Below are 23,728 nucleotides of genomic sequence, written 5' to 3' on the forward strand. Positions count from 1 at the left end.
TTTTTTTGGGGTTTGTACATTAATGCAGGCTCCATAGTAGATGAGCAGCCAGTGCAGATGCTTTCACAATGGTGTCTTTCCAGCATCGTGGCCACCAGCTGGAGCTTCCAAACCAGGTCCAAGGGCAACCCACATAAAGCACATTGCACCTACCCAAAGAGCCTCTTCCCTGGATTCAAACACAGTTTTTAGCCCTCATACAATCCACCATGACATTCAGAAACTGATCTAGAACTTTTTTTAAAAAAAGTAATATTTATTAGATGTTTAATAGTTACAGAAATAAAAAGGGTAAAAAAAAGAAAAGAAAAGACAGTAAAAAATTTAACAAACAATACATCAAAAATAGAAAGAAAAAACAGTACAACAAAACAAGAAAAAACAAAAACATTTAAAAACACATCCAAATTTCATATCTTTATCTTTCATTTGCTTGTTTCCTCGACTTCCTCGCGCCTCCCTTTTTTGTATTCTAGTTCAAATTAGCTGGTTCAGCAAATCCTTTCCCTCTTTCTCAATTTTTGTTCTATAATTTATCTTAACACAGTTTAACTTTAAATTTTCCACTTTAGCCCATTAACAATAAATTTTTGTATAATTCTTAATAACACTTCTGCTAAAACCATATAACTTCATTCCAGTATTCTTCTAACATTCATACTGATCTAGAACTTTCACACCCTCTCCTGATTCAGGTGATATGGAGAAAAAGAGCAGTGTGCCAATGACACCGTACTCAAAAAGCTCCTAATGACCCCTCCCAACAGCTTTATACAGATGTTAAATAGCAGCTGTTAGCAGCTCTAAACCTCTGGAAACCCTAGAAAAAACCTTTTGACCCCCCACGTTATTATAATGGACATGCACAGACCCAACTGTAACAGCAGCAACAGCAGCAGCAACAACTACAATAATACTTTTATTATTTATACCCTGCCCATCTGGCCGGGTTGCCCCAGCCACCCTGGATGGCTTCCAACACATATAAAAGCATAATAAAGCATCAAACATTAACCACTGTACTGTTGTAACTGTTGCATCATAAACTTCCTTTTTGCGAGAAACACATTTATTGAAGAACACAAAAGCCCACCACCAGCACCACATTCCACAAGAACAGTTGTCAATTCATTGAGAAAAGGCTGCATCCCACGTTACCACCACTTCTGGAAGATGTTGCCACGCTCTCTTCCTCTGGCAGCTACCTGGGCATTCAGGATAGCTGGTTTGCCCCATTTCGGCCCCAGAGCCCCAGTTTTTTTCTTCATACTTTTCAGCATTGACACATTTTTCAGCATCTTTGGCAAGACGAGGAACCGGATTTGCTTCCCCGAATGTACACTTCTCTAGTCGCGCCACACGCCCATCTCTGTAGGTCACTGTGATGTTAGACATTTGGCCATTCATGTTGTCCTTGGCCTCAGTGAGCTTTCCCCAGTACACTGCTTCAGTATTCGTCTCACAGGTCGCAATATGACTCTCTGCTTCATGCAGGACTTGAATTGCCACTCCGATAGACATGACTGAAGCCGGGCATGTTCAAACCACCAGGCGCTCCCAACTCTCCGCAACGGCATGCCTTCATTTCCATGCCCACTGGTGTCGCAGCATGCAACATGCCTCTGCATCATAAACTTCTTGATGTAATAATGGGCTTCTCTTTCCTGTTATTTCTTCAGGCCTTTCAGCTTTTGGTTTATATACCAGATTTCCAAAGGTTTCTATGTTTTGAAAGGTTTAAATCAGGGGTCAGAAAACTTTTTCAGTAGGGGGGCCGGTCCACTGTCCCTCAGACCTTGTGGGGGCCAGACAATATTTTGAAGGGGGGGGGAGAGAAAGAATTCCTATGCCCCACAAATAACCCAGAGATGCGTTTTAAATAAAAGGACACATTCTACTCATGTAAAAAAACACTGATTCCCGGACCGTCCGTGGGCCGGATTGAGAAGGTGATTGGGCCACATCTGGCCCCTGGGCCTTAGTTTGCCTACCCATGGTTTAAATACTTGAAGGCTCTGAAGATCCCAATGTATACCGAAGACTGATGCCATCCCAGTACTGTTTGCAATCTTCTCATTCCCATGCTTCATACCTGCTCCTCAGAAGGAGGACGTGCACTCTGCCTCCCAGGGGGCATGGCCCAGGCCCTCTCTCCCGGCTATAAAGGGACTCCTGCTGCAGGAAAGCCTCGGACCATCGGCTGGGTGAGGACTGCAGGGCCTGCTCCCTTCCAGGGACTTCTCCAACTGGCCCAGGGGGCGTGGCCCAGGCCCTCTCTCCCGGCTATAAAGGGACTCCTGCTGCAGGAAAGCCTCGGACCATCGGCTGGGTGAGGACTGCAGGGCCTGCTCCCTTCCAGGGCCTTCTCCAACTGGCCCAGGGGGCGTGGCCCTGGCCCTTATCTGGAACAAACTTTTGGGGAAGTGTGGGAAGTGTTCTGCCATTGCTTCCCTGTTCCAGGTGGTCAATGTGCTTTAAAATGTCCTCAAGCAGTCGGTGGCAATTTAAATTTTTATTCCTTTTTTTCTTTTTTTCTTTGTTGGGGGTGGGATGGATAGTTGGTTGGGGATTAATTTTAGTACAATTGTTCTGTTCCTTTTGTTGTTGTTTTATTGGTTCTGTATAGTTTGTGTTTTGTTTTTAAGGGGTGGGATCAGGGCTGCCTGGGAGCGGCTCCCCAGCCAACACAATGGCTGGGACAAGTTTCACAGGGGGGAAAGCACTGGGACATCCGATCTCGGTGATCATGGGCAGGAGGCGGAGTTACGCTAAGACCAGACCATGTCATTACCGAGGAGGCAGGTTTAGTCGTTGTTTGAAGACTATCCCTGCCTCCGGGTCTGGCCTTGACCGGATGGATACTGGAATCAACAGGGGAAACCCACATGACCTGAAAGTGTTGCTGTGCAATGCCAGGTCAATGATGAATAAAACCACTGCCATCCACGACTTGATTGTGGATGGAGGATTTGACCTGGCATGTGTGACAGAGACCTGGTTGGAGGAAGCAGATGGGCCTGTCCTTGCCGCTGCTTGCCCACCAGGTTTCTCTTACGCACAGCAACCCAGGTCATGTGGGCGGGGAGGGGGGGTTGCAGTGATTTTTAGGAAGTCACTAGCTTGCACCAGGCGTCCTACTGGGAAGATCCAGCTCTCTGAGTGCATGTTCTGGAAGTTGGGCAATAGGGGCAGTACAGGATTCCTTTTGGTGTACCGACCTCCCCGCAGCACCAAGGATTCCCTGTCCGAGCTGCTTCAGGTCGTGGCGGATTTTCTCCTGGAGACACCTAGTTTGGTTGTCCTAGGGGATTTTAACATCCATGCCGACACGACCTTACAAGGGGCTGCTCGGGACTTCGTGGAAAGCATGGCCTCCATGGGGCTGTCCCTGAATAAGTTTGGCCCAACTCATAGTCATGGACATGCCTTAGACCTGGTGTTCACCTCTAGCGACGTGGGTGATCTGACACTAAGTAAAAGTGAAACAAAAGAAGTGCCATGGTCAGATCACTTCCTGGTGCAACTGGACTTCTCCGCGACCCTTCCCCTCTGCAGGGAGGTGGGACCAATTCGGATGGTCCGCCCCCGCCACTTAATGGATCCAAATGGTTTCCAGAGAGTGGTAGGGGATGCTTTAGCCCATGTTGATGGCCTTTCAGCTGATTCCCTGGTGGCCCGCTGGAATGCGGAGTTAACCAGGGCTATCGACTGTCTGGCTCCGAAGCGCCCTCTCCGATTGCATGGAGCCCGAACAGCCCCGTGGTTTTCTTCGGAGCTGAGGACGATGAAACAATCGTTGAGACGGTTAGAGCGTCGGTGGCAGAAAACTCACTCCGAATCTGACCGGACACAGGTTAGAGCTCAACGTCGAGCCTACCAAGTGGCGATAGCGACGGCGAAGAAGACTTTCTTCACCGCCTCTATTGCATCTGCAGAAAATAGTAGCAGGAGACTCTTTCAGGTGGTTCGCAATTTAACGGAACCACCTTTACCACCGGGGCCTTGTAAAGACCCCAAGATCTCCTGCAACGATTTTGCAAAGTTTTTTGCAGATAAAATCACTCATATTCGGAAGGAGCTAGACACCACCGTGGGAGCAGGGCCAGGGCGGGAGAGTGCTAGAGCTCTGTCTGGTCAAGTTGCATGGAATCAATTTCAATCCGTTACCCCCGAGGATGTGGACAGGCTGCTTGGACGCGTGAAACCAACCACCTGTCTCCTTGATCCTTGCCCATCCTGGCTAATAAAAGCAAGCCGGGAAGGGCTGGGCGATGGTCTCTGCGGGGTGGTGAATGCTTCCCTCTGTGAGGGAACATTCCCAGATCCGCTGAAAGAGGCGGTCATTAAACCGCTTCTTAAAAAACCATCTTTAGACCCGGCCAGTATGGCCAACTATCGCCCAGTCTCAAATCTTCCATTCTTGGGCAAGGTGATTGAGCGCGTGGTTGCTGAACAACTCCAGGCACGCCTGGAGGATGCGGACCATTTGGATCCCTTCCAATCGGGATTCAGGCCTCACCATGGGACTGAAACTGCCTTGGTCGCGCTGGTTGATGATCTCCGGCGAGCTAGGGACAAAGGTGAGAGTTGTTTCCTGGTTCTGCTGGATCTCTCAGCGGCCTTTGATACAATCGACCATAACATCCTTCTGGACCGTCTAGAGGGGCTGGGAGCTGGGGGCACTGTTATACAGTGGTTTCGCTCCTTCCTCCTGGGCCGTGTTCAGAAAGTGGTGGTGGGGGATGAGTGTTCAGACCCCTGGGCCCTCACTTGTGGGGTGCCTCAGGGTTCCGTCCTCTCCCCCATGCTTTTTAAAATCTATATGAATCCGCTGGGAGAGATCATCAGGGGGTTTGGACTGGGTGTCCATCAATATGCAGATGATACCCAGCTCTACCTCTCCTTTAAATCAGAACCAGTGAAGGCGGTGAAGGTCCTGTGTGAGTGCCTGGAGGCGGTTGGAGGATGGATGGCGGCTAATGGATTGAAGTTGAATCCTGACAAGACAGAAGTACTGTTTTTGGGGGACAGGAGGCGGGCTGGTGTGGAGGACTCCCTGGTCCTGAATAGGGTAACTGTGCCCCTGAAGGACCAGGTGCGCAGCCTGGGAGTCATTTTGGACTCACAGCTGTCCATGGAGGCACAGGTCAATTCTGTATCCAGGGCAGCTGTCTACCAACTCCACCTGGTACGCAGGCTGAGACCCTACCTGCCCGCGGACTGTCTCGCCAGAGTGGTGCATGCTCTGGTTATCTCCCGCTTGGACTACTGCAATGCGCTCTACGTGGGGCTACCTTTGAAGGTGACTCGGAAACTACAACTAATCCAGAATGCGGCAGCTAGACTGGTGACTGGGGGTGGCCGCCGAGACCACATAACACCGGTCTTGAAAGACCTACATTGGCTCCCAGTACGTTTCCGAGCACAATTCAAAGTGTTGGTGTTGACCTTTAAAGCCCTAAACGGCCTCGGCTCAGTATACCTGAAGGAGCGTCTCCACCCCCATCGTTCTGCCCGGACACTGAGGTCCAGCTCCGAGGGCCTCCTGGCGGTTCCCTCATTGCGAGAAGCAAAGCTACAGGGAACCAGGCAGAGGGCCTTCTCGGTAGTGGCGCCCGCCCTGTGGAACGCCCTCCCAGCAGATGTCAAAGTGATAAATAACTACCTGACATTCAGAAGACATCTTAAGGCAGCCCTGTTCAGGGAAGTTTTTAATCTGTGATATTTTACTGTATTTTTTGTTTCTATGGAAGCCGCCCAGAGTGGCTGGGGAAACCCAGCCAGATGGGCGGGGTACAAATAATAAATTATTATTATTATTATTACTAAGAGCTGCCACAGCGCCAGCAGCATAGCATATGCCTGTGCTACCCAGGGCGGGCACTCTCCTGAGAGGGGCAGGACGCGGAGAGTGCCCTCCCACGCACCACAGTTCAGGGTAGGAGGCGGCGGGGAAACTGCTGCGCCTCCTGCTCTCCGCAGCTGGGTCAGACAGGCAACAAAGCTGCTGCGGCCGGGTGCGCCTTGCCACAGCTGAGGAGGGCTGCTCTCTGCCGCCAGGTCTGAAGAGCTGCTGCCACCGGGCGCAAGGTGTGCCGCCCACTTGCCTGCCATTTTGTCACCCCCCTCAGTCATGACACCTGAGGTGAGCCGCACCCACCGCACCCCCCTAACTACGCCTCTGCACAGCACCTCTCAAATCCACTCACACAGTAACACAACCTGAGAAATATTGGGACCTCGGATGTATTTGAGGAAAGCGGAGTAGAAATGTTTTCTCTGCATCAGTCCTATGGCGACTGCTCTGTTGATCTTGAGCCTGGAGGAGACAACCCAGTTGGACACATTTATTCCCTTTCTCCCCTGAAATACGGAAATACCTCCAGGGGTTGTGTCTGGCCATCTGTATCCTCAGCTGGGGATGTATTAAAATGCTTGATAGAACATCAAATCCCAGAATAGATCTGGTTATAAAATGGCTTCAAACTTTACTACCTGGATTGTGGTAGTTTGGGGGGTGCATTTTGAAAATGTGTCCCCAAAAGGCAAAATACAAACTGTGTTTTATCAAAGACAAGGAAGGAAAAATAGAGACTGCGGTGGTAAATAAGGACAGGGAACATTTGAAGAACATTTGTCAGTTGTGTATAATTCAAATATATACATGCCATTCTGCCACATCTGGCTATAATCAGGTAGCCAAAATTACAAGGATTTAAAACAAAATAAACTATTAAAAAAATCCACACTAAAACCCATAAATTCAGTATCCCCAGTGCAAATAGCAACACCCAAGGCCTTTCTTGTAATTTTCTTTTTTCAAAGCGGAGAAGGAATCAAGTCGGGGGTGGGGTAAGGTTTTAACTGGCCCTGCAGAAATGATGCTGAGTATGATCACTGAAGAATTGACGCTTTTGAATTCTGGTGCTGGAGGAGACTCTTGAGAGTCCCATGGACTGCAAGAAGATCAAACATCTCCATTCTGAAGGAAATCAGCCCTGAGTGCTCACTGGAAGGACAGATCCTGAAGCTGAGGCTCCAATACTTTGGCCACCTCATGAGAAGAGAAGACTCCCTGGAAAAGACCCTGATGTTGGGAAAGATAGGGGGCACAAGGAGAAGGGGACAACAGAGGACGAGATGGTTGGACAGTGTTCTCAAAGCTACCAACATGAGTTTGACCAAACTGCAGGAGGCAGTGGAAGACACTAGTGCCTGGCGTGCTCTGGTCCAGGGGGTCACGAAGAGTCGGACACGACTAAACGACTAGACAACAACAATGAGAGACCAGCATAATGAGCAGAAGCACCAGGCTTTGCTGTACTCCCTTTACTCATGCCTTGCGATATGGACGGGTGTCTCTGCTCCACACGGAGATTTGCCAGTCAAGACCAGTGTGGTTAATGTTTAGAGCGTTGGCCTTGCAGCATAACTTCCTCCTCAGTGCTGCTTCTCTTGGGTGCCACCCAAGGCAGCTGCCTCACCTCGCAACATTGGTGGGCCGGCCCTGCAAATGTGAAATGGGTATGACGTGACACCTGCAGTTGTGCCAATTCCGCTGATCCAAGTGGTTGAGTGGTCACATGTGGGACAAGGTGATATTGTATGGCAAACCATCTACACTAAACAATACTCTCCTTGATCCCACCTTTATAATCAGAGATTTTCAAACTGATTAGAAAGTACACAGTTAAAAACACACACACACAAGAAGGAAATAAAAATCACAAACTGAGCAGGGAGGCCATAAGGAAGGACATCAGTCGCTGGCAATGTTTGTAATGTCTGATTTTCAGGTTTTCTGTCAAAACTTATTTTTTTATTGCATAACAAGTTGCATAGCACTCTAGCCACCAGCTCTACCTCAGCAGTAGAACCCCAGATCAAATAGATCCCACATGCGCAACCATGGATGTGATTAGAGGAAGCCCTGCTGGAAGACAATGCAGTCACAACACTCAAGAAACGACCATTTCAGTCAGCCAGAGCCTTTCAGCTGTCAATCTGTTAGACAAATAAGTATCAGCTGGAGATGCACAGCTGAGCTCTGTAACAGCAGATCCTGGTGGTCTGGAAGTGTCTATAGGTTTTGCATGGAGAGGATGAGGAGATCCCAAAACAGAGGCCTCCTTGGTCATAGTGGGGCTGCAACGAGCACCCTGGCCTATAGCGGTTGAATCTTCTGGATCACAGGAAGAATCAGAGTAACAAGAGGGAATGTTAACAGTGAGCCTCAATGACACCATAGAATAAAATATCCACTCCCCGTATGGGAAGCATGAGATGAATGCCCCAAGCTGTGCCGTGACCAAGGACTCAGCTACATTAGTCAAAAAACAGCGTTCTAAATGCGCTATAAACATGCAACACCAGATGGCACTGGAGAGTAAATTTCCCATAGCATTTCCCTCCCCTTTTGCTGTAACAATTTAATTTCTGACTTATTTATAGCTCCCCCCCCCCCCCATGTGTAGATCCACCCCAGGTTTGCAAAGAGGTCTATCACTGGCCAGCCAAATGGCTGCCCTGAACATCCAAAGCCCAAGACTTCATACCTAGGCAAATAGGCCACACGTCTAGGCTGTTGTTCCCTGGGTTGAGCTCAGCCTGGTTGAGACAGGCATGCCAACCCACCAATAGGCAGGATCAACCTATGTAGCTCCTTCGGAGTCATTCCCTCCAGTAACCAGGGAGGCATCTGCCATCACAGAGGCTCCTGCATCACTGGGCCTGGCATAGTTACCTGGATTCTCATAGACCCTGGAATGAGAACGTGGAATGGATGGCAGATGAAGCTGATGGACTACATGGAATTGGCGGAAATGACTGGCAGAATCCGAGACCAGGGAGAAGAGTCGGTGGAAGAAGATTGGGAAAAATGTAAAGTATATTTACAGAAATACTGCAAAATTAATGTTAGAAGAATGCTGGAATGAAGTTATATGGTTTTAGCAGAAATGTTATAAAGAATTAAGCAGAAACTGATTGTTAATGGGCTGAAGTGGAAATTTTAAAGTTAGAGTGTGTTAAGATAAATTACAGAACAAAAAATTGAGAAAGATGGAAAGGATTTGCTGAAATAGCTAATTGAACTAGAATACAAAAAAGGGATGTGTTTGGAGGTCGAGGAAACAAGTAAATGAAAGGTAAAGATATGGAAATATTGGATGTGTTTTTAAATGTTTTTGTTTTTCCTGTTGTTTTGATGTATTTTTTTGTTTTTGTTTTTATTGTTGATGTATTGTTTGTTAAACTTTTTGTTGGTTTTTTCCCTTTTTTTCTGTAACTATTAAACTTCTAATAAATATTATTTATTTTTTTAAAAAAAGAGAATGTGGAATGGAAGCAGAAGCCGCTGAAGGGACTGAGGGAGAAAATGCAGCCACCAGAGCAAGTCAAAGCACGACACCATCATGCCCTGTAGCTGGGTCCAGAACATGAAATGCATCTGAGACACTTCCTCGAATCCTGAAAGCAAATAAGAAAGAAAAAACCTAATGGACATCAGTCAGTTTAGGTAGTTTGACTTCACCCCCAAAGGTGCAGTCCTTCCGAAGGAGCATTGTCTCCTGAGATGGATGCTAACTCCAAAATTGCCAACTAACTCACAGCCAATCATCTGTGAAAGAGCTTCCCCAGCCTCTATGAACTGGGCAAAGTTTACCACACAATGAGAGCCTGAGTAGAGCAAGCCGCCACCACCCATAAAACTGCAGCTTAAAGGGATGCAGTGAACCACTAGAAGGCTTAAGGATTTATTTTCCACTCAGTTAGGCAATACTAAAAAAGGCATCTTCTTGCCCTTGATTCTATTAGACGCATCTTCAGAACTTTCCAAAGGGACTATCTGTCAAAGACATAAAGGAAAAATTATTTTCTATTTAAAGCATTCCCTTAATTCAGGATCCAACAGTCAAGATGTAGGATGAAAATCATAGAATCATAGAATCATAGAGCTGGAAGAGACCACAAGGGCCACCGAGTCCAACCCCCTGCCAAGCAGGAAACACCATCAGAGCACTCCTGACATATGGTTGTCAAGCCTCTGCTTAAAGACCTCCAAAGAAGGAGACTCCACCACACTCCTTGGCAGCAAATTCCACTGTCGAACAGCTCTTACTGTCAGGAAGTTCTTCCTAATGTTTAGGTGGAATCTTCTTTCTTGTAGTTTGGGTCCATTGCTCCGTGTCCGCTTCTCTGGAGCAGCAGAAAACAACCTTTCTCCCTCCTCTATGTGACAAAGTAATAGTATCTGAGCTTGTGTCTACCATCATGTGCAGGGCTTAGGATAGTCACCCAGATTGTACAGAAAGAAACCAAGCTCCACTGAAGGCGAGTTTGCCAGGCGTTCCTTACGCCAATGCACTGAACCTCTGATAGAAAGAGAGGCAACCATATGTTTTCATTGGCAAGGCTGAAGCCTCAATGACACTTGAAAGAAGATAAACCCGTCTTGAAGTTGCATCCACCAAGGTAATGCAAACCTGTTCCCTAGGCCAGGGGCTCCTAAAATGTGGTCTCTGGACTTCCAGTGGTCCATGCACTTCATTCAGGTGATGCATGGTATGTGAATAATAATAATAATAATAATAATAATAATAATAATAATAATAATAATTTTTATTTATACCACGCCCTCCCCAGCCAAGGCCGGGCTCAGAGCGGCTTACAAGCAATAATAAAAACAAGTTAAATGATTACAACTTAAGAACAAAATTAAAAATACAACATTAAAATATTGAAACATTAAAATATTAAAATTTAGCCTCATCGCAGAGGGAGAAGGAAAAGAAAAAAGAAAGAGAGGGAGGGAATCAAATTGGCTCCAAGCCAAAGGCCAGGCGGAACAACTCTGTCTTACAGGCCCTGCGGAAATAAATCAGATCCTGCAGGGCCCTGGTCTCATGAGGCAGAGCGTTCCACCAGACCGGAGCCAGAGTTGAAAAGGCCCTGGCTCTGGTTGAAGCCAATCTAACTTCCTTAGGGCCCGGGACCACTAGGGTGTTGCTATTTATGGATCTTGAGGCTCTCCGTGGGGCATACAGGGAGAGGCGGTCCCGTAGGTACGAGGGTCCTAGGCCGTGAAGGGCTTTAAAGGTCAAAAGCAGCAACTTAAATCTGATCCTGTACTCTATTGGGAGCCAATGCAGCTTGAAAAGCACTGGGTGAATATGCTCCCATGGCAGAGACCCCGTGAGGAGCCTCGCTGCAGCATTCTGCACCCGCTGGAGTTTCTGGGACAGCTTCAAGGGCAGCCCCACGTAGAGCAAATTACAGTAGTCAAGCCTGGAGATGACCGTCGCATGGATCACTGTGGCCAGGTCAGGGCGGGAAAGGTAAGGGACCAACTGCTTGATGCAGCAAAGGTGGAAAAATGTCGCTTTGGCTGTTGCTGTAACTTGCGCCTCCATGGAAAGGGAGGCGTCAAGGATTACACCCAAACTCTTAACGGAAGGCAATGGCACTAATTGGGCCCCCGCAAGAGAAGGGAGTTGGTCCCTCATCCCCATGCCATCCCGACCCAGCCATAGGACCTCTGTCTTTGAAGGATTTAGTTTCAATCGGCTCCCACGAAACCATCCAGCCACAGCTTCCAAGCATCTGGTCAGTGTGTTTGGGGCCGAGTCGGTGTGGCCATCCATCAGCAGATAGAGCTGAGTGTCATCATCATATTGGTGACAGCCCAGCCCAAAGCTCCGGATAATCTGGGCAAGGGGGCGCATAAAGATGTTAAAAAGCATTGGGGAGAGGATTGCGCCCTGCGGCACTCCACACACCAAGGAGTGGCGCGACGACATTTCCCTCCCTAGTGCCACCCTCTGTCCCCGACCAGAGATAAAAGAGCACAGCCAGTTACGGGCTATGCCCTGTATCCCCATGTCTGCGAGGCGGTGGTCCAGAAGATCATGATCGACCATGTCAAAGGCTGCTGACAAATCTAAAAGGATCACCAGTCCTGACCCGCCTCGATCCAGCTGTCTACGGAGATCGTCTGTTAGGGCAACCAGAGCCATCTTGGTCCCAAAACCAGGATGGAACCCGGACTGAAATGGATCTAAAGCCGATGTTTCCTCCAGAAACCTACCAAGCTGTTCAGAGCGTAGTGATCAGACCATGGCACTTCCACAGGGGGGAGCATGATCACAACTATGCCAGCCCCAAAGATCAGATCCAGCGTGTGGCCTGCTTGATGAGTGGGGCCCAAAACAAACTGGGAGTGCCCTAGTGTTGCCATGGAAGTCACTAGGTCCAGAGCCTGTGAGGAGGGAGCGGCATCGGCATGGACGTTGAAGTCTCCCAAAACCAGTAGGCTTGGGAACTCCAAGGCCCAGCCTGCCACCACCTCCAGCAGGTCTGACAGGGTGGCTGCCGGTGTGCTGGGTGGTCGGTACACCAGCCAGACAGCCAAGCTCTCCTTGGTGCCCCACACGAGACCAACACATTCAGTGCCGGAGATCGCCGGTGATGGCAGAGCTCTGAAAGAGCAATCCTCCCAGATTAACAACGCTACTCCTCCCCCCGACCCACAGTCCGCGATTGATGGAGGACAGAGAAACCTGGGGGTGTTATCTCATGTAGGGAGACTACTTCGCCTTCCCGTACCCAGGTCTCCGTCACGCAAGCCAGGTCAATCCCCTGTGAGACAAAAAAGTCACGCATAGTGGCGGTCTTGTTGCCTATGGACCTGGCATTGCACAGCACTAATGACGGAGGTGGGTAATCCTTGCTCTCCCTACCCTCATCCCTTGGTGAATGAAGGACATCCACCTAGCGCAGTGCATTGCAATTGTTGAACAACAGGCAGAACTTGCTGCAAGGCAGACCCAAAAGAGAAAATAACAGAACACCGCTAGTAATCACATAGAGCTCCCAAGTTAAAACAGTTCAACGCATCATCAGAGATTTACCACCTCTCCTAGACAATGATAGTTCTCTTTCCCAAGCTCTGGGAGGAAGACCTTTCATTGCCTATAGACAGCTGCCCAATCTTAAACAACTCCTCACCCACAATAATACAGCAAGCAGACTTAACATGGACACTGGTACCAGAGCCTGCAGTAAACCCAGATGCCAACTTTGCTGCCACATACACCCAGACAACACCATCACTGGACCCAACAACATCAAACATATCATCTCAGGCCTATTTAATTGCTTATCTTCTAACATTGTATATGCCAGCAGTGCCCTTCAGCTCTCTATACTGGACAAACAGGCCAAACCCTACGCCAAAGGATAAATGGACATAAATCTGACATCAGGAATCACAAGACAGAGAAGCCAGTAGAACACTTCCGTCTCCCAGGACATTCAATACAGGAGCTCAAAGCAGCTGTCTTATTACAAAAGAATTTCAGAAACAAACTTGAAAGAGAAGTTGCTGAATTACAACTTATCACTAAACTGAAAACTATGGAGAGACCTGGTCTTAATATTGGATTCCTGTCTCATTACATATGCTAATCATCTGCATACTACCCCCTGCTTTTTCCTGTAGGACTAATTGCAGTTGTTAACAGTTGTCAACAGATTTACCATACCCATTGAGTCAATCACCCATCTCCTATTACCCTCCTGATAAAAACCCCACCCCAGCCTCCCATAAGGGTCTGGTGACTTCTGTTTCAGTATATCTGAAGACATGTATATGCACACGAAAGCTTATACCAAGAACAAACTTAGTTGGTCTCTAAGGTGCTACTGGACAATTTTTAAAGTATATTTTTTATATATTTCGACTGCATCAGACCAACATGGCTTCCTACCTGAATCTAGAAACAGGCAGAAAAACCACTATAGTGGTCTGCCAAGACCCCCTTAGCAATTTTTCAAGTGGTTTTGGGAATCATGGCTCTTAAGGGCTATTATGAATTAAAGTTCAAACTGCAGCCAATGTACTTTTGAGAGTTTCCAAATATGTGCATTACAGGGCCTCCCCATGGGGGTGGGGAACAACTTCTTGAATCTTCACGACAAAATTCCAGAGGGAAATTGTATTTATTTATTCATTTACTGGACTGTGGCCCCCTATAAGGAGGCAACATGATGAGGAGATTTCACCCCTCCCATATCCAAGAATCTCCTGAGGAGTCTGCTGATTCTGCAGAGAGGAGGAGGCGTGTTCTGCTCTCTACATATTCTGCTCCAGCACCATTTCAGTGAGTCGGTCAGTGAGTGAGTCGGTCAGTGAGTGGGTCAGTCAGTGTGTCGGAGAGAGAGAGACTAAGTGTTAGAGATTGTGTGTTTAGATAAGGTTGCTGCTACGAGCAGCTGCAGGCACTCAGTGCGGTTCAGCATTCATTTATGCTTAGACCTCATTTAGCTCTGTATATAGTTGTATAATAGTTGTAGTTATAGAATAAAGATAATATTCTACAGAGCTGCTCTCCGAGTTGTTTATATACTCTGCTGGACTCTGCTGTACTCTGCTGTGCGGATGACTGTCTACTTGTGGAAGTGAATCCGGTGCTCACAACTCTAAGCTGTGAGTCCACAGCACTTTTGCCTGTTCCTGTGCAGAAGGTGGTCTCTGGAAGTGCTACCCAGCTCGCCTAGCCCAGTCGGGGCTGAAGTGGATGAGTCCAGTTAGTGGCACTGGCTCAAGGGCGATGCTGACACATGCTACCTGTTGCTCTTGGAAACACTTCCCTGACCCTTTGGGTCTTTGCAGGGGGAGATGGGGGAGGGTCAAATCTCAACAGAGAAGCAACGTGATCCTGATACTCTACTGCAGCCTTTCTCAACCTCGGGTTCCCATATGTTGGGTCGCCACTCCCAACATCCCTGACTGCTGCTCCTGTTGGTTCTGGAGGATGGGAGTTGCAGCCCAACGATGTTGGGGACCCAAGGTTGAGAAATTCTGTTCTAGTCTTCTAGGGGGGCAAAGGGTGGGGGACAGCCATTAAGGCAGGAAACCAGAAACCAACTTAACTACATTGGGGAGAAAATCCTGCCAGCCTGCCAAGAGACTTGTGAATAAACACTGTAGGTGATAGGCGAGATCAGAAGGAGAAGCTTTAGCACATGTGGTCAGATAGTGGAACAAGGGCTCAGGATGCACAGGCTGAACTGCAATTAACACAAAGGTCTGCCACAGCAGACTTCCCCCCATGGCGTGCTCCAGCGCTAAATTTATCCCTGCTGCCTTTGTGCTCCTGGAACTCCTTTTCTCTCTCTTTCCCTTATGCAATCTTTTTGGCAGAAGACCTGTTGCTAAATGGCAGTACTGAGAGAGTCCTTCATTTCATTGGAAAGAAACCCTTTAACCCAGGACAGGAACTTGGGGTAGCAACCACCCCAGGATCATCGACCCACAGAAAAATGGGAACTCACTCATTCATGCTCAGTTCATGCTCACAGACCATGGAGGCAATGCTTCTGAATACCAGATGCTGGGAACTGTGGGAGGGGAAAGTGCTCTTGCTGGTTTCCTATTGGGGCATCTGGTTGGCCACTGGCAGAACAGGATGCTGGACTAGATGGGCCATTGGCCTGATCCAGCAAACTTATTACATTGTTATGAAACTTCTGAGCTGGGTGGGTCAACATATGTTGGAAATGTAAAGAAAAGGAAGGGACCTTTTGCTATATGTGGTGGGAATGCAGAGAAATTAAATTTTTTTGGGAAATGATATACAATGAGTTGAAGAAAATGTTTAAAATGAAATTTGTAAAAAAACCAGAAGCATTTTTGTTAGGGATTGTAGGACAAGACCTGCCAAGGAAAATAAAGAACTTATTCATGTATGCTACAACAGCGGCAAGAGTCTTGATTGCACAAGGATGGAAGAATGAGGAAACCCCAGCAAAAGAACAGTGGCAAGAGAAATTGATGAACTATGCAGAAGTGGCGAAACTGACATGCAAATTGCGAGTTAAGGACAACTGTGACTTTAAAGAAGAATGGGAACTTTTTACAAATTATTTAAAAAGATAACAACATGAACTGGACTCCTTGGCAGGTTTTGAATAAACATACACAAATTTATTGAGGGTTAATATAAGGGGACGACAGAGGACGAGATGGTTGGATAGTGTTCTCGAAGCTACCAGCATGAGTTTGACCAAACTGCGGGAGGCAGTGGAAGACAGAAGTGCCTGGCTTGCTCTGGTCCATGGGGTCACGAAGAGTCCGACACGACTAAACGACTAAACAACAACAACAACAACAATATAGTAGATAGATAATATAAGGAGAACAATAGAGAAATCAGAAAGTGGAGCTGAGGGAAGTCTATTGGGGGGAGGGGGAAAAGGGGGGAAATAATGAAGATGATTTGTTTTGACAATTTGTTATGTTGAAATCGTTAATAATTTTTTTTTAAAAGAAACTTCTGAGCTAGGATGCCCCTTCTGAGCAAGGTCGTGAACCATACACAGACCCCTGTCTCCCCATCCTTTGATCTTCTCATAATTGTCGCTATCCCAAGAATGTGGGTGATCAAGAAAAGGGACAAGAGGGGACTTTGTGGGGCCTCATGTTTTGACCAATGTTTCTAAACCTAAGCCGTTGGTTCCTTCTGTATCTCTCAAACGTTTGTATTGTTATATGGTCCATATAGTTAAAGTTATGGTTATCCCAGTAGTGATGTATGGAAGTGAGAGCTGGACCATAAAGAAGGTGTCAGGGAACTGCCATCGGAGCCAGAGGGAGAGGGAGGGCTCCAGAGGGATTCCGGAGAGCGTCCCGGGAGGGAGAGAAGCAGCACATCTTCTGGGGAAGGAAATCAGCGTAGCACCAGTGGAGGAGGGGGGCAGATGGGGGAATTGGCGAGATGGCTCCAAGACTCCTCACCGGGGACCAGCGAGGAGAGCACGGGTCCTCAGATGCCCACACCCTCCCTGCGCAGAAGGCTTCCGCACAGGGAGAGTAGGCGAAGACTAGGCATCAAAGAACTTTTATGCTCGAAGAAGTTCAAGAAACGCCCACTTACGGATTCTGCCAGCGATTGAGACAGCCACGGGCGAGTGGCTGTCCAGACAGAAAGGGTTCACTCAGGCAACCCACCCAGGTGTGGCTCCGATTTACGCACGAGCAACCCCTAGAACCATTACAGAAGGCTGATTGCCAAAGAACTGATGCTTTTGAATTATGGTGCTGGAGGAGACTCTTGAGAGTCCCATGGACTGCAAGAAGATCAAACCTCTCCATTCTTAAGGAAATCAGCCCTGAGTGCTCACTGGAAGGACAGATCCTGAAGCTGAGGCTCCAATACTTTGGCCACCTCATGAGAAGAGAAGACTCCCTGGAAAAGACCCTGATGTTGGAAAGATGGAGGGCACAAGGAGAAGGGGACGACAGAGGACAGGATGGTTGGACAGTGTTCTCGAAGCTACCAACATGAGTTTGACCAAACTGCGGGAGGCAGTGGAAGATGAGTGCTCGCGTGCTCTGGTTCATGGGGTCATGAAGAGTCGGACACGACTAAATGACTGACAGCCACAATATGTGATTAAAGTAACAAAATATTAGGGGGGGAAATGTTACTGACCCTATGCCCAATAATAGTTCTTTTCAAGGGTTGTGAATGAAATGACCCAAATTTGCATAGTGTGTGTGTTACGTTTACTTTTAATTCATCTGTTTCCTTCCTTGCTTCCTTCTCGTATGTTTTTGACGTGCGTGTCCTTTCTTCAACAAACACAAATTCAAAAAGGAAAGGAAGTAAAGGAATTGTCAACATTCCCTAGAGGCAGGCAAGAAAGGCCAGGCCCAGGGGCAGTGCCAGCATCCTTAACAAAGTGCAGCTGCCAGTATTCTCTGGGGAAGTCAAATGGTACTAGAGTGCCTCGATATATGTTGTGGGTGTGACCTGGGCAAAGCTATATAATTCAGCCTCTATAGTTTTTCTTTACCCAGTGCCTCAGCTAAAATTAATCTCTGGCTGTGCTAATGTAAAAATTGACGTGCTTCTCTTTATTGCTGTTCTGTATCACAATGGAACTTCTAAGGCTTGAGAGAAATCCAGAGGACTGCTAGATGTTGAATTTTGAATAATGAAGAATCAACTGCTGTGCATTCCATTCCATCATCCCTGTATCCAATCTGACAGCTGCATAGCACCTAGGAGAACCAAATCTATTAAATTTATTCTACCCCAGTGTGATGCTGTAACTATTTGGGGCCCTGAGTGTCCTCAGGTATCCAGTCTTTCTGGCATGTCACTAAGATCTTCAGAATTGTCTTGGCCCCCCACTAAGCCTTATGAGGAATGGTTGAGGGAGTAGGGAATTGATATGGGGGAAGGGAATACGTAAAGGTAAAGGGACCCCTGACCATTAGGTCCAGTCGTGACCGACTCTGGGGTTGCGGCGCTCATCTCACTTTATTGGCCGAGGGAGCCGGCGTACAGCTTCCGGGTCATGTGGCCAGCATAACTAAGCCGCTTCTGGTGAACCAGAGCTGCACACGGAAACGTCATTTACCTTCCCACTGGAGCGGTACCTATTTATCTACTTGCACTTTGAAGTGCTTTCGAACTGCTAGGTTGGCAGGAGCAGGGACTGAGCAACAGGAGCTCACCCCGTCATGGGGATTCAAACTGCTGGCCTTTTGATCGGCAGGCCCTAGGCTCAGTGGTTTAGATCAGAGCGCCACCCGCGTCCCATGGGGGAGGGCAGAACCCTCATAATCTGTACATTCAGTGGAGGGTTAGGATTTGAGCAAACTCATAAATGCATGAATTTAGCAACAGCTAGGAAATAGTATTAGCTAGGTTCCTCAAGGCGGTGATAATGGCCAGGTTTACTTGATAATAGAAAGCTATCACCATTAGGATTACCTTGGGGTAGGATTATTCGTGGCTTGAGGTAAGCAACAGGGAAAAAAGAAATGCCATTTGCAATCCGCTTGAGAGACAGAGGTTGCCAGGATGATGGGGGGGGGGGGGATGGATTCTGGAAGCGGAAGGGGGAAGGCATTGTTTTCTGCAAGTGTTGCTGGGAAGGAGGAGGAAGGAGACAGAACTGCATGGCAGAGCTGCAGGGCGGCAAGTATGCTGTCTGGCTGGAGCAGGCTGCTGCAGAGTGACAGGGGTATGACACTTAGGATGCCTCTGAATCCAATGCTCTGCTGCTGGGATGGACAATCCCCTCTGGAAATGTGAATGCTGCGAACTTCCTCTGCATCAAAACATGTGTAAAATAAACTATATTTCTTAAAAACCCTAGTCTCTGTGCTTCCATGTTACCTGTTTTTTCCAGAAGAGACATAATTAGTACACTCACTGTTTATGGAGAGAATCCAGATGCTGTTACAGTGGTACCTCGGGTTACATACGCTTCAGGTTACATCGGCTTCAGGTTACAGACTCCGCTAACCCAGAAATAGTACCTCGGGTTAAGAACTTGGCTTCAGGATGAGAACAGAATTCATGCTCTGGAGGCGCGGCGGCAGCGGGAGGCCCCATTAGCTAAAGTGGTACTTCAGGTTAAGAACAGACCTCCAGAACGAATTAAGTTCTTAACCTGAGGTACCACTCTATTTGTAAAATGTTGCAATCCACTGCAATTTTCTGTGTTGTCCTCCCATTTCCCCTCCAGAATCAGTTTTTTGGGTGGTTGTTGTTGTTTTGCCTCTGAATGGAATTTCGATGCCATTAGAATTATAACTCAAGGTAGAGCAATAGATTAGTTAGAGGGGACGCAGTGAAATCATATTCATTTCTTCTGTCTTTGTTCAGATGCTATATAGTACACCACTTCCTCTCAAATATATTTCAGACTCTTAATATAACCATGTATTCAGTTGTGTGGTTATTTTTAAAAGCATTTTAAAAAACAAAATCCAACTTGTGAAGTTTATGGTCACTCCTAACCTGCATATACATGTTGAAGCTATGCTTCAAAAGCAGAAAAGGGAGAACACATACATTTATTTTGTGTTTCTTTATAATTGTGTGAAGCTCAATCCCAGGAACATGTTCTCTGACATAGGTATATGGGTAGAGGGAAAACGAAGGGTATCCAAGTAGCCACTGAGACAAATAGTCTAGTAAAAAGAGATAGGAGTGTTTTACCAAAGCATTCCCATAGGATTCCATGTGTGGATGTCGTGGGAATTGCAAGAAGCAAAGTTTATTTTTTGTTTGAGGGACAGCAAAGAAAGAAAGGAATACAGTGGTACCTTAGGTTACATATGCTTCAGGTTACATACGCTTCAGGTTACAGACTCCGCTAACCCAGAAATAGTACCTTGGTTTAAGAACTTTGCTTCAGGATGAGAACAGAAATAGTGCTCCGGCGGCACAGCAGCAGCAGGAGGCCCCATTAGCTAAAGTGGTGTTCAGGTTAAGAACAGTTTCAGGTTAAGAATGGACCTCCGGAACAAATTAAGTACTTAACCCAAGGTACCACTGTAATAGGTTAATGGGAATCTGTGCATTTTCAATTCTCATCCTGAAGCAAAGTTCTTAACCCGAGGTACTATTTCTGGGTTAGCGGAGTCTGTAACCTGAAGCGTCTGTAACCCGAGGTACCACTGTACTCTCATTTTCCTACTCATATTGAAATACAGTGGTACCTCGGGTTACATATGCTTCAGGTTACAGACGCTTCAGGTTACAGACTCCGCTAACCCAGAAATATTACCTCGGGATAAGAACTTTGCTTCAGGATGAGAACAGAAATTGGGCTCCGGCGGTGCGGCGGCAGCAGGAGGCCCCATTAGCTAAAGTGGTGCTTCAGGTTAAGAACAGTTTCAGGTTAAGAACAGACCTCTAGAATGAATTAAGTACTTAACCCGAGGTACCACTGTATGTTGAGATCTAGTAACATGGGATTTCCCTATTCAGGTAAACTGTAGCTGCACAGCCCCCTTTTACTACAGGCAGAATTTGTCTTTGAGTTCTCTTATGCAAGCTCTAGCAGGGACTGAAATAAACCGGAACATAGTCCAGGAACAATTTTTTGAATGACCCATTTTTGTAAATTGAATAGAAAAACCATATTAAGCAGAATGCACATTGTTGCTCTTTAAAAATTTCCTTAGTATTTGTTGGGGACCATTCCTGGTTGGTGTTTAGTCGGAATCTCATTTCTTCTAACTTGAATCCCTTGGTTCAAGTTCTACTTTCATTTGCTTAAAGGGAGATTATACGATGTCATGCCAAGCAATTTTTATACTATACCATCAGTGCATTTTCTTGTCACTTTCATTCCTGCAGAAAGTCTAGGGGCCTTTTTGGGAAGTGGGTTTGTAGTGCAAATTTTTACTATGCAGCCTAGATTTGCCAGTATGGCCCTGAATTCTGCCCACAAACTTGTGGAAATTGTCACAATTTAAAATATTATTTGCAATTTTCTTTGGTGTGTTTCCCACATTTTATAAATCCCCCAGCTTTCATCTCTTTCAAACATGGAGCATCTTGAATTGATTTCCTGTTTAGATGTAAAGCCCATCCAATAGCTAAAACAATAAGCAGATTAATAGCATATTGTTATCTTAAGAACATAAGGCGTATCGTATTGGATCACCCCCACAGCCTATATTTAGTCCAGCATCCTATTTTTCACAATGGCCAACCAGATGCCTCCAAGGCCACAAGCAGGGCATGGAGACAACCACCTTATCCTATGATTGCTATGCAGAAGTTGGCTTCAGTAACATATTATCTAAGACTCCATAGGTTATTGTAGCTATCGTGACCAGCAACTGTTGACACTATCATCCTCCTTGATCTTGTCTAACACTCTTTTTCAAAGCCATATGCTGAAGGTCATCAACACATCTTGTGGTAACAAATTGTATAGTTTAAAATGTTGGTGGCAAGGGAAAAAAAATGTATAAAGGACAATTCCTGGATGCCAAGATCCAGGTTTGGGGTACAGTGGCGTAGCGTGGGTTGTCAGCATCCGGGGCAAGGCAAGTAATTTGTGCCCCCTCCCCCGCTGCGCTGTCCCTCCCCCAGATAGTCCCTCGCTCTCTCTCCGCACCGCAGCGCACGACTGGCACCCTCCCCTCCACAGTGGGCGGCGACCCAGCGGCTCGGATCGGATTCGCACAGCCAGCACTGCAGTGAGAGAGAGTGAGTGAGCCAGGTAGGGGCAGAGAGCTGCGAGTGCGAGCGCGCCCCCCCAGATGTTGCGCCCGGTGTGGCCAGCCCCCCCTGCACCCCCCACGCTATGCCACTATTGGGTTACTCTTTGGTGAGAGAGCCCCAGCAGAGATTTAAAATCACAAAACATGCAATGAAGTAAAGCATGGAAATATAAGCTGCTAGACCTTTTCCTTCCCCTTTTGCTTTAGCATAGAAAAAGACCATACGTTTCGTAATTTTTTTTAAAAAATAATTTTTTATTGATTTTCAATTGAACATACATACATACCTTATACAAATAAATCACATATTTATTGTAAGCTCTGCCGAACTTTGGACTTCCCTCCATTCCTTCGGTAAGTATCATATAATTTGTAACATCGCACATTTTGTATATTTTACTTTATCTACCATACGCTGTTAGAGTTATTCTAACCCTGCCAGTGTCTTTAAAGTTTTACAGTTGTCTCTTATATACATCAAATATTTACTCCAACTTTCTTGAAACTTCTGTTCATCCTGGTCTCTTAGTTTTCCTGATATTCTGGCCAGTTCTGCATAATTCACCAGTTTAACCTGCCATTCCATAATAGTAGGTATAACATCCGTTTTCCAGTTCTGGGCCAACATAGTTTCGTAAATTAAAAGTGGTTTACTTACAAACTCTCCAAAGGTCAGTTTCAAGTATTTTTCCATATAATAGTCAGAAAACACAGGGAGTAAAACGTGACTTAGTTACACTGGAGACAGTTCCTAAATTGTTGGCATAGACAGGGTTTATCCTGAGTCACAATGCGGCAGAGGTCAATAGTCAACATGATTTTCTCATTGCGCCAGCTGCAGGAGAAATGCTCAGAGCAGAGACACATCTTGTACATTGCCTTCATAGACCTGACAAAGACCTTTGATCTTGTCAGCCCAAAAGTACTCTTCACACTGCTCAACTAGATAGGATGATGCCCACCTATGCTTCATAAGATGATCATGTCCTTTCACAAAAACATGCACAGCACCATCCAGTATTGAAGTCTCACCCTCAGATGACTTCCCTATAAAGAGCAGTATGAAGCCCGCCTGTGTTCTCACCCCAACTCTCTTCTCCCTATTGCTCTCCTTTACCTCCTTTACCTTCAGTTCAACTGAAGATGGTGTATACTCCCATTCAAGGAGTGACCAGGGTCTATTCAACATGGCACGTCTCCATGCCAAGACAAAAGTAGGCAGGTTCTCATCTGAGAGATGTTGTTTGCAACTGACACTTGCTTGGCAGCACACTCTGAGGAAGATCTATAGAGACTCATCAACTGTTTTGCCCAAGCCTGCATGGAGTTTGGCATCACCACCAGCCTGACAAAGACCAACATCCTGGGTCAGGGCATCACCAGCACTCCATGCAGCAGAACTGGTGACCATACTACCTGAGGTGGTAGACGGTTTTGTCTTCTTGGGCTCCACCATAACCAGCAACCTCTCCATTGATGCTGAGCTGGACAGGTGTTTTAGCAAGGCAGCTACAGCAATGGCTCACCTCTCCAAAAGGGTATAGGGGAATGTGATGCTAAGGACTAATACCAAGCTGAAGGTCTACCAGGCTTGCATGTTGAGAGCGCTGCTTTATGGAAGTGAGTCGTTGGCAGCTTACACCTGCCAGGAACAACACCTCAATGACTTCCATATGCTCTGTGTCAGGA

The 23,728-nt window shown here is 46.8% G+C and overlaps 2 protein-coding genes across 2 annotated transcripts in view; both read right to left on the reverse strand.

The window, feature by feature from the left end:
* The window catches only part of PCDH1 (protocadherin 1), a 192,083-nt gene that overhangs the window by 125,248 nt on the left and 43,107 nt on the right, over positions 1–23,728 (reverse strand). The window lies entirely within an intron of this gene.
* LOC310682054 (small nuclear ribonucleoprotein Sm D3-like) lies at positions 1,155–1,553 on the reverse strand (the record flags this gene model as incomplete). Its single annotated transcript, XM_083450299.1, is given in 3 exon segments — positions 1,155–1,321; positions 1,324–1,344; positions 1,347–1,553. Coding segments are annotated over 3 exon segments (363 nt in total). The 5' UTR covers positions 1,522–1,553.

The sequence above is a fragment of the Podarcis tiliguerta genome (assembly GCF_965153285.1).
Source record: "Podarcis tiliguerta genome assembly, chromosome: 7".
Lineage (NCBI taxonomy): Eukaryota > Metazoa > Chordata > Lepidosauria > Squamata > Lacertidae > Podarcis > Podarcis tiliguerta.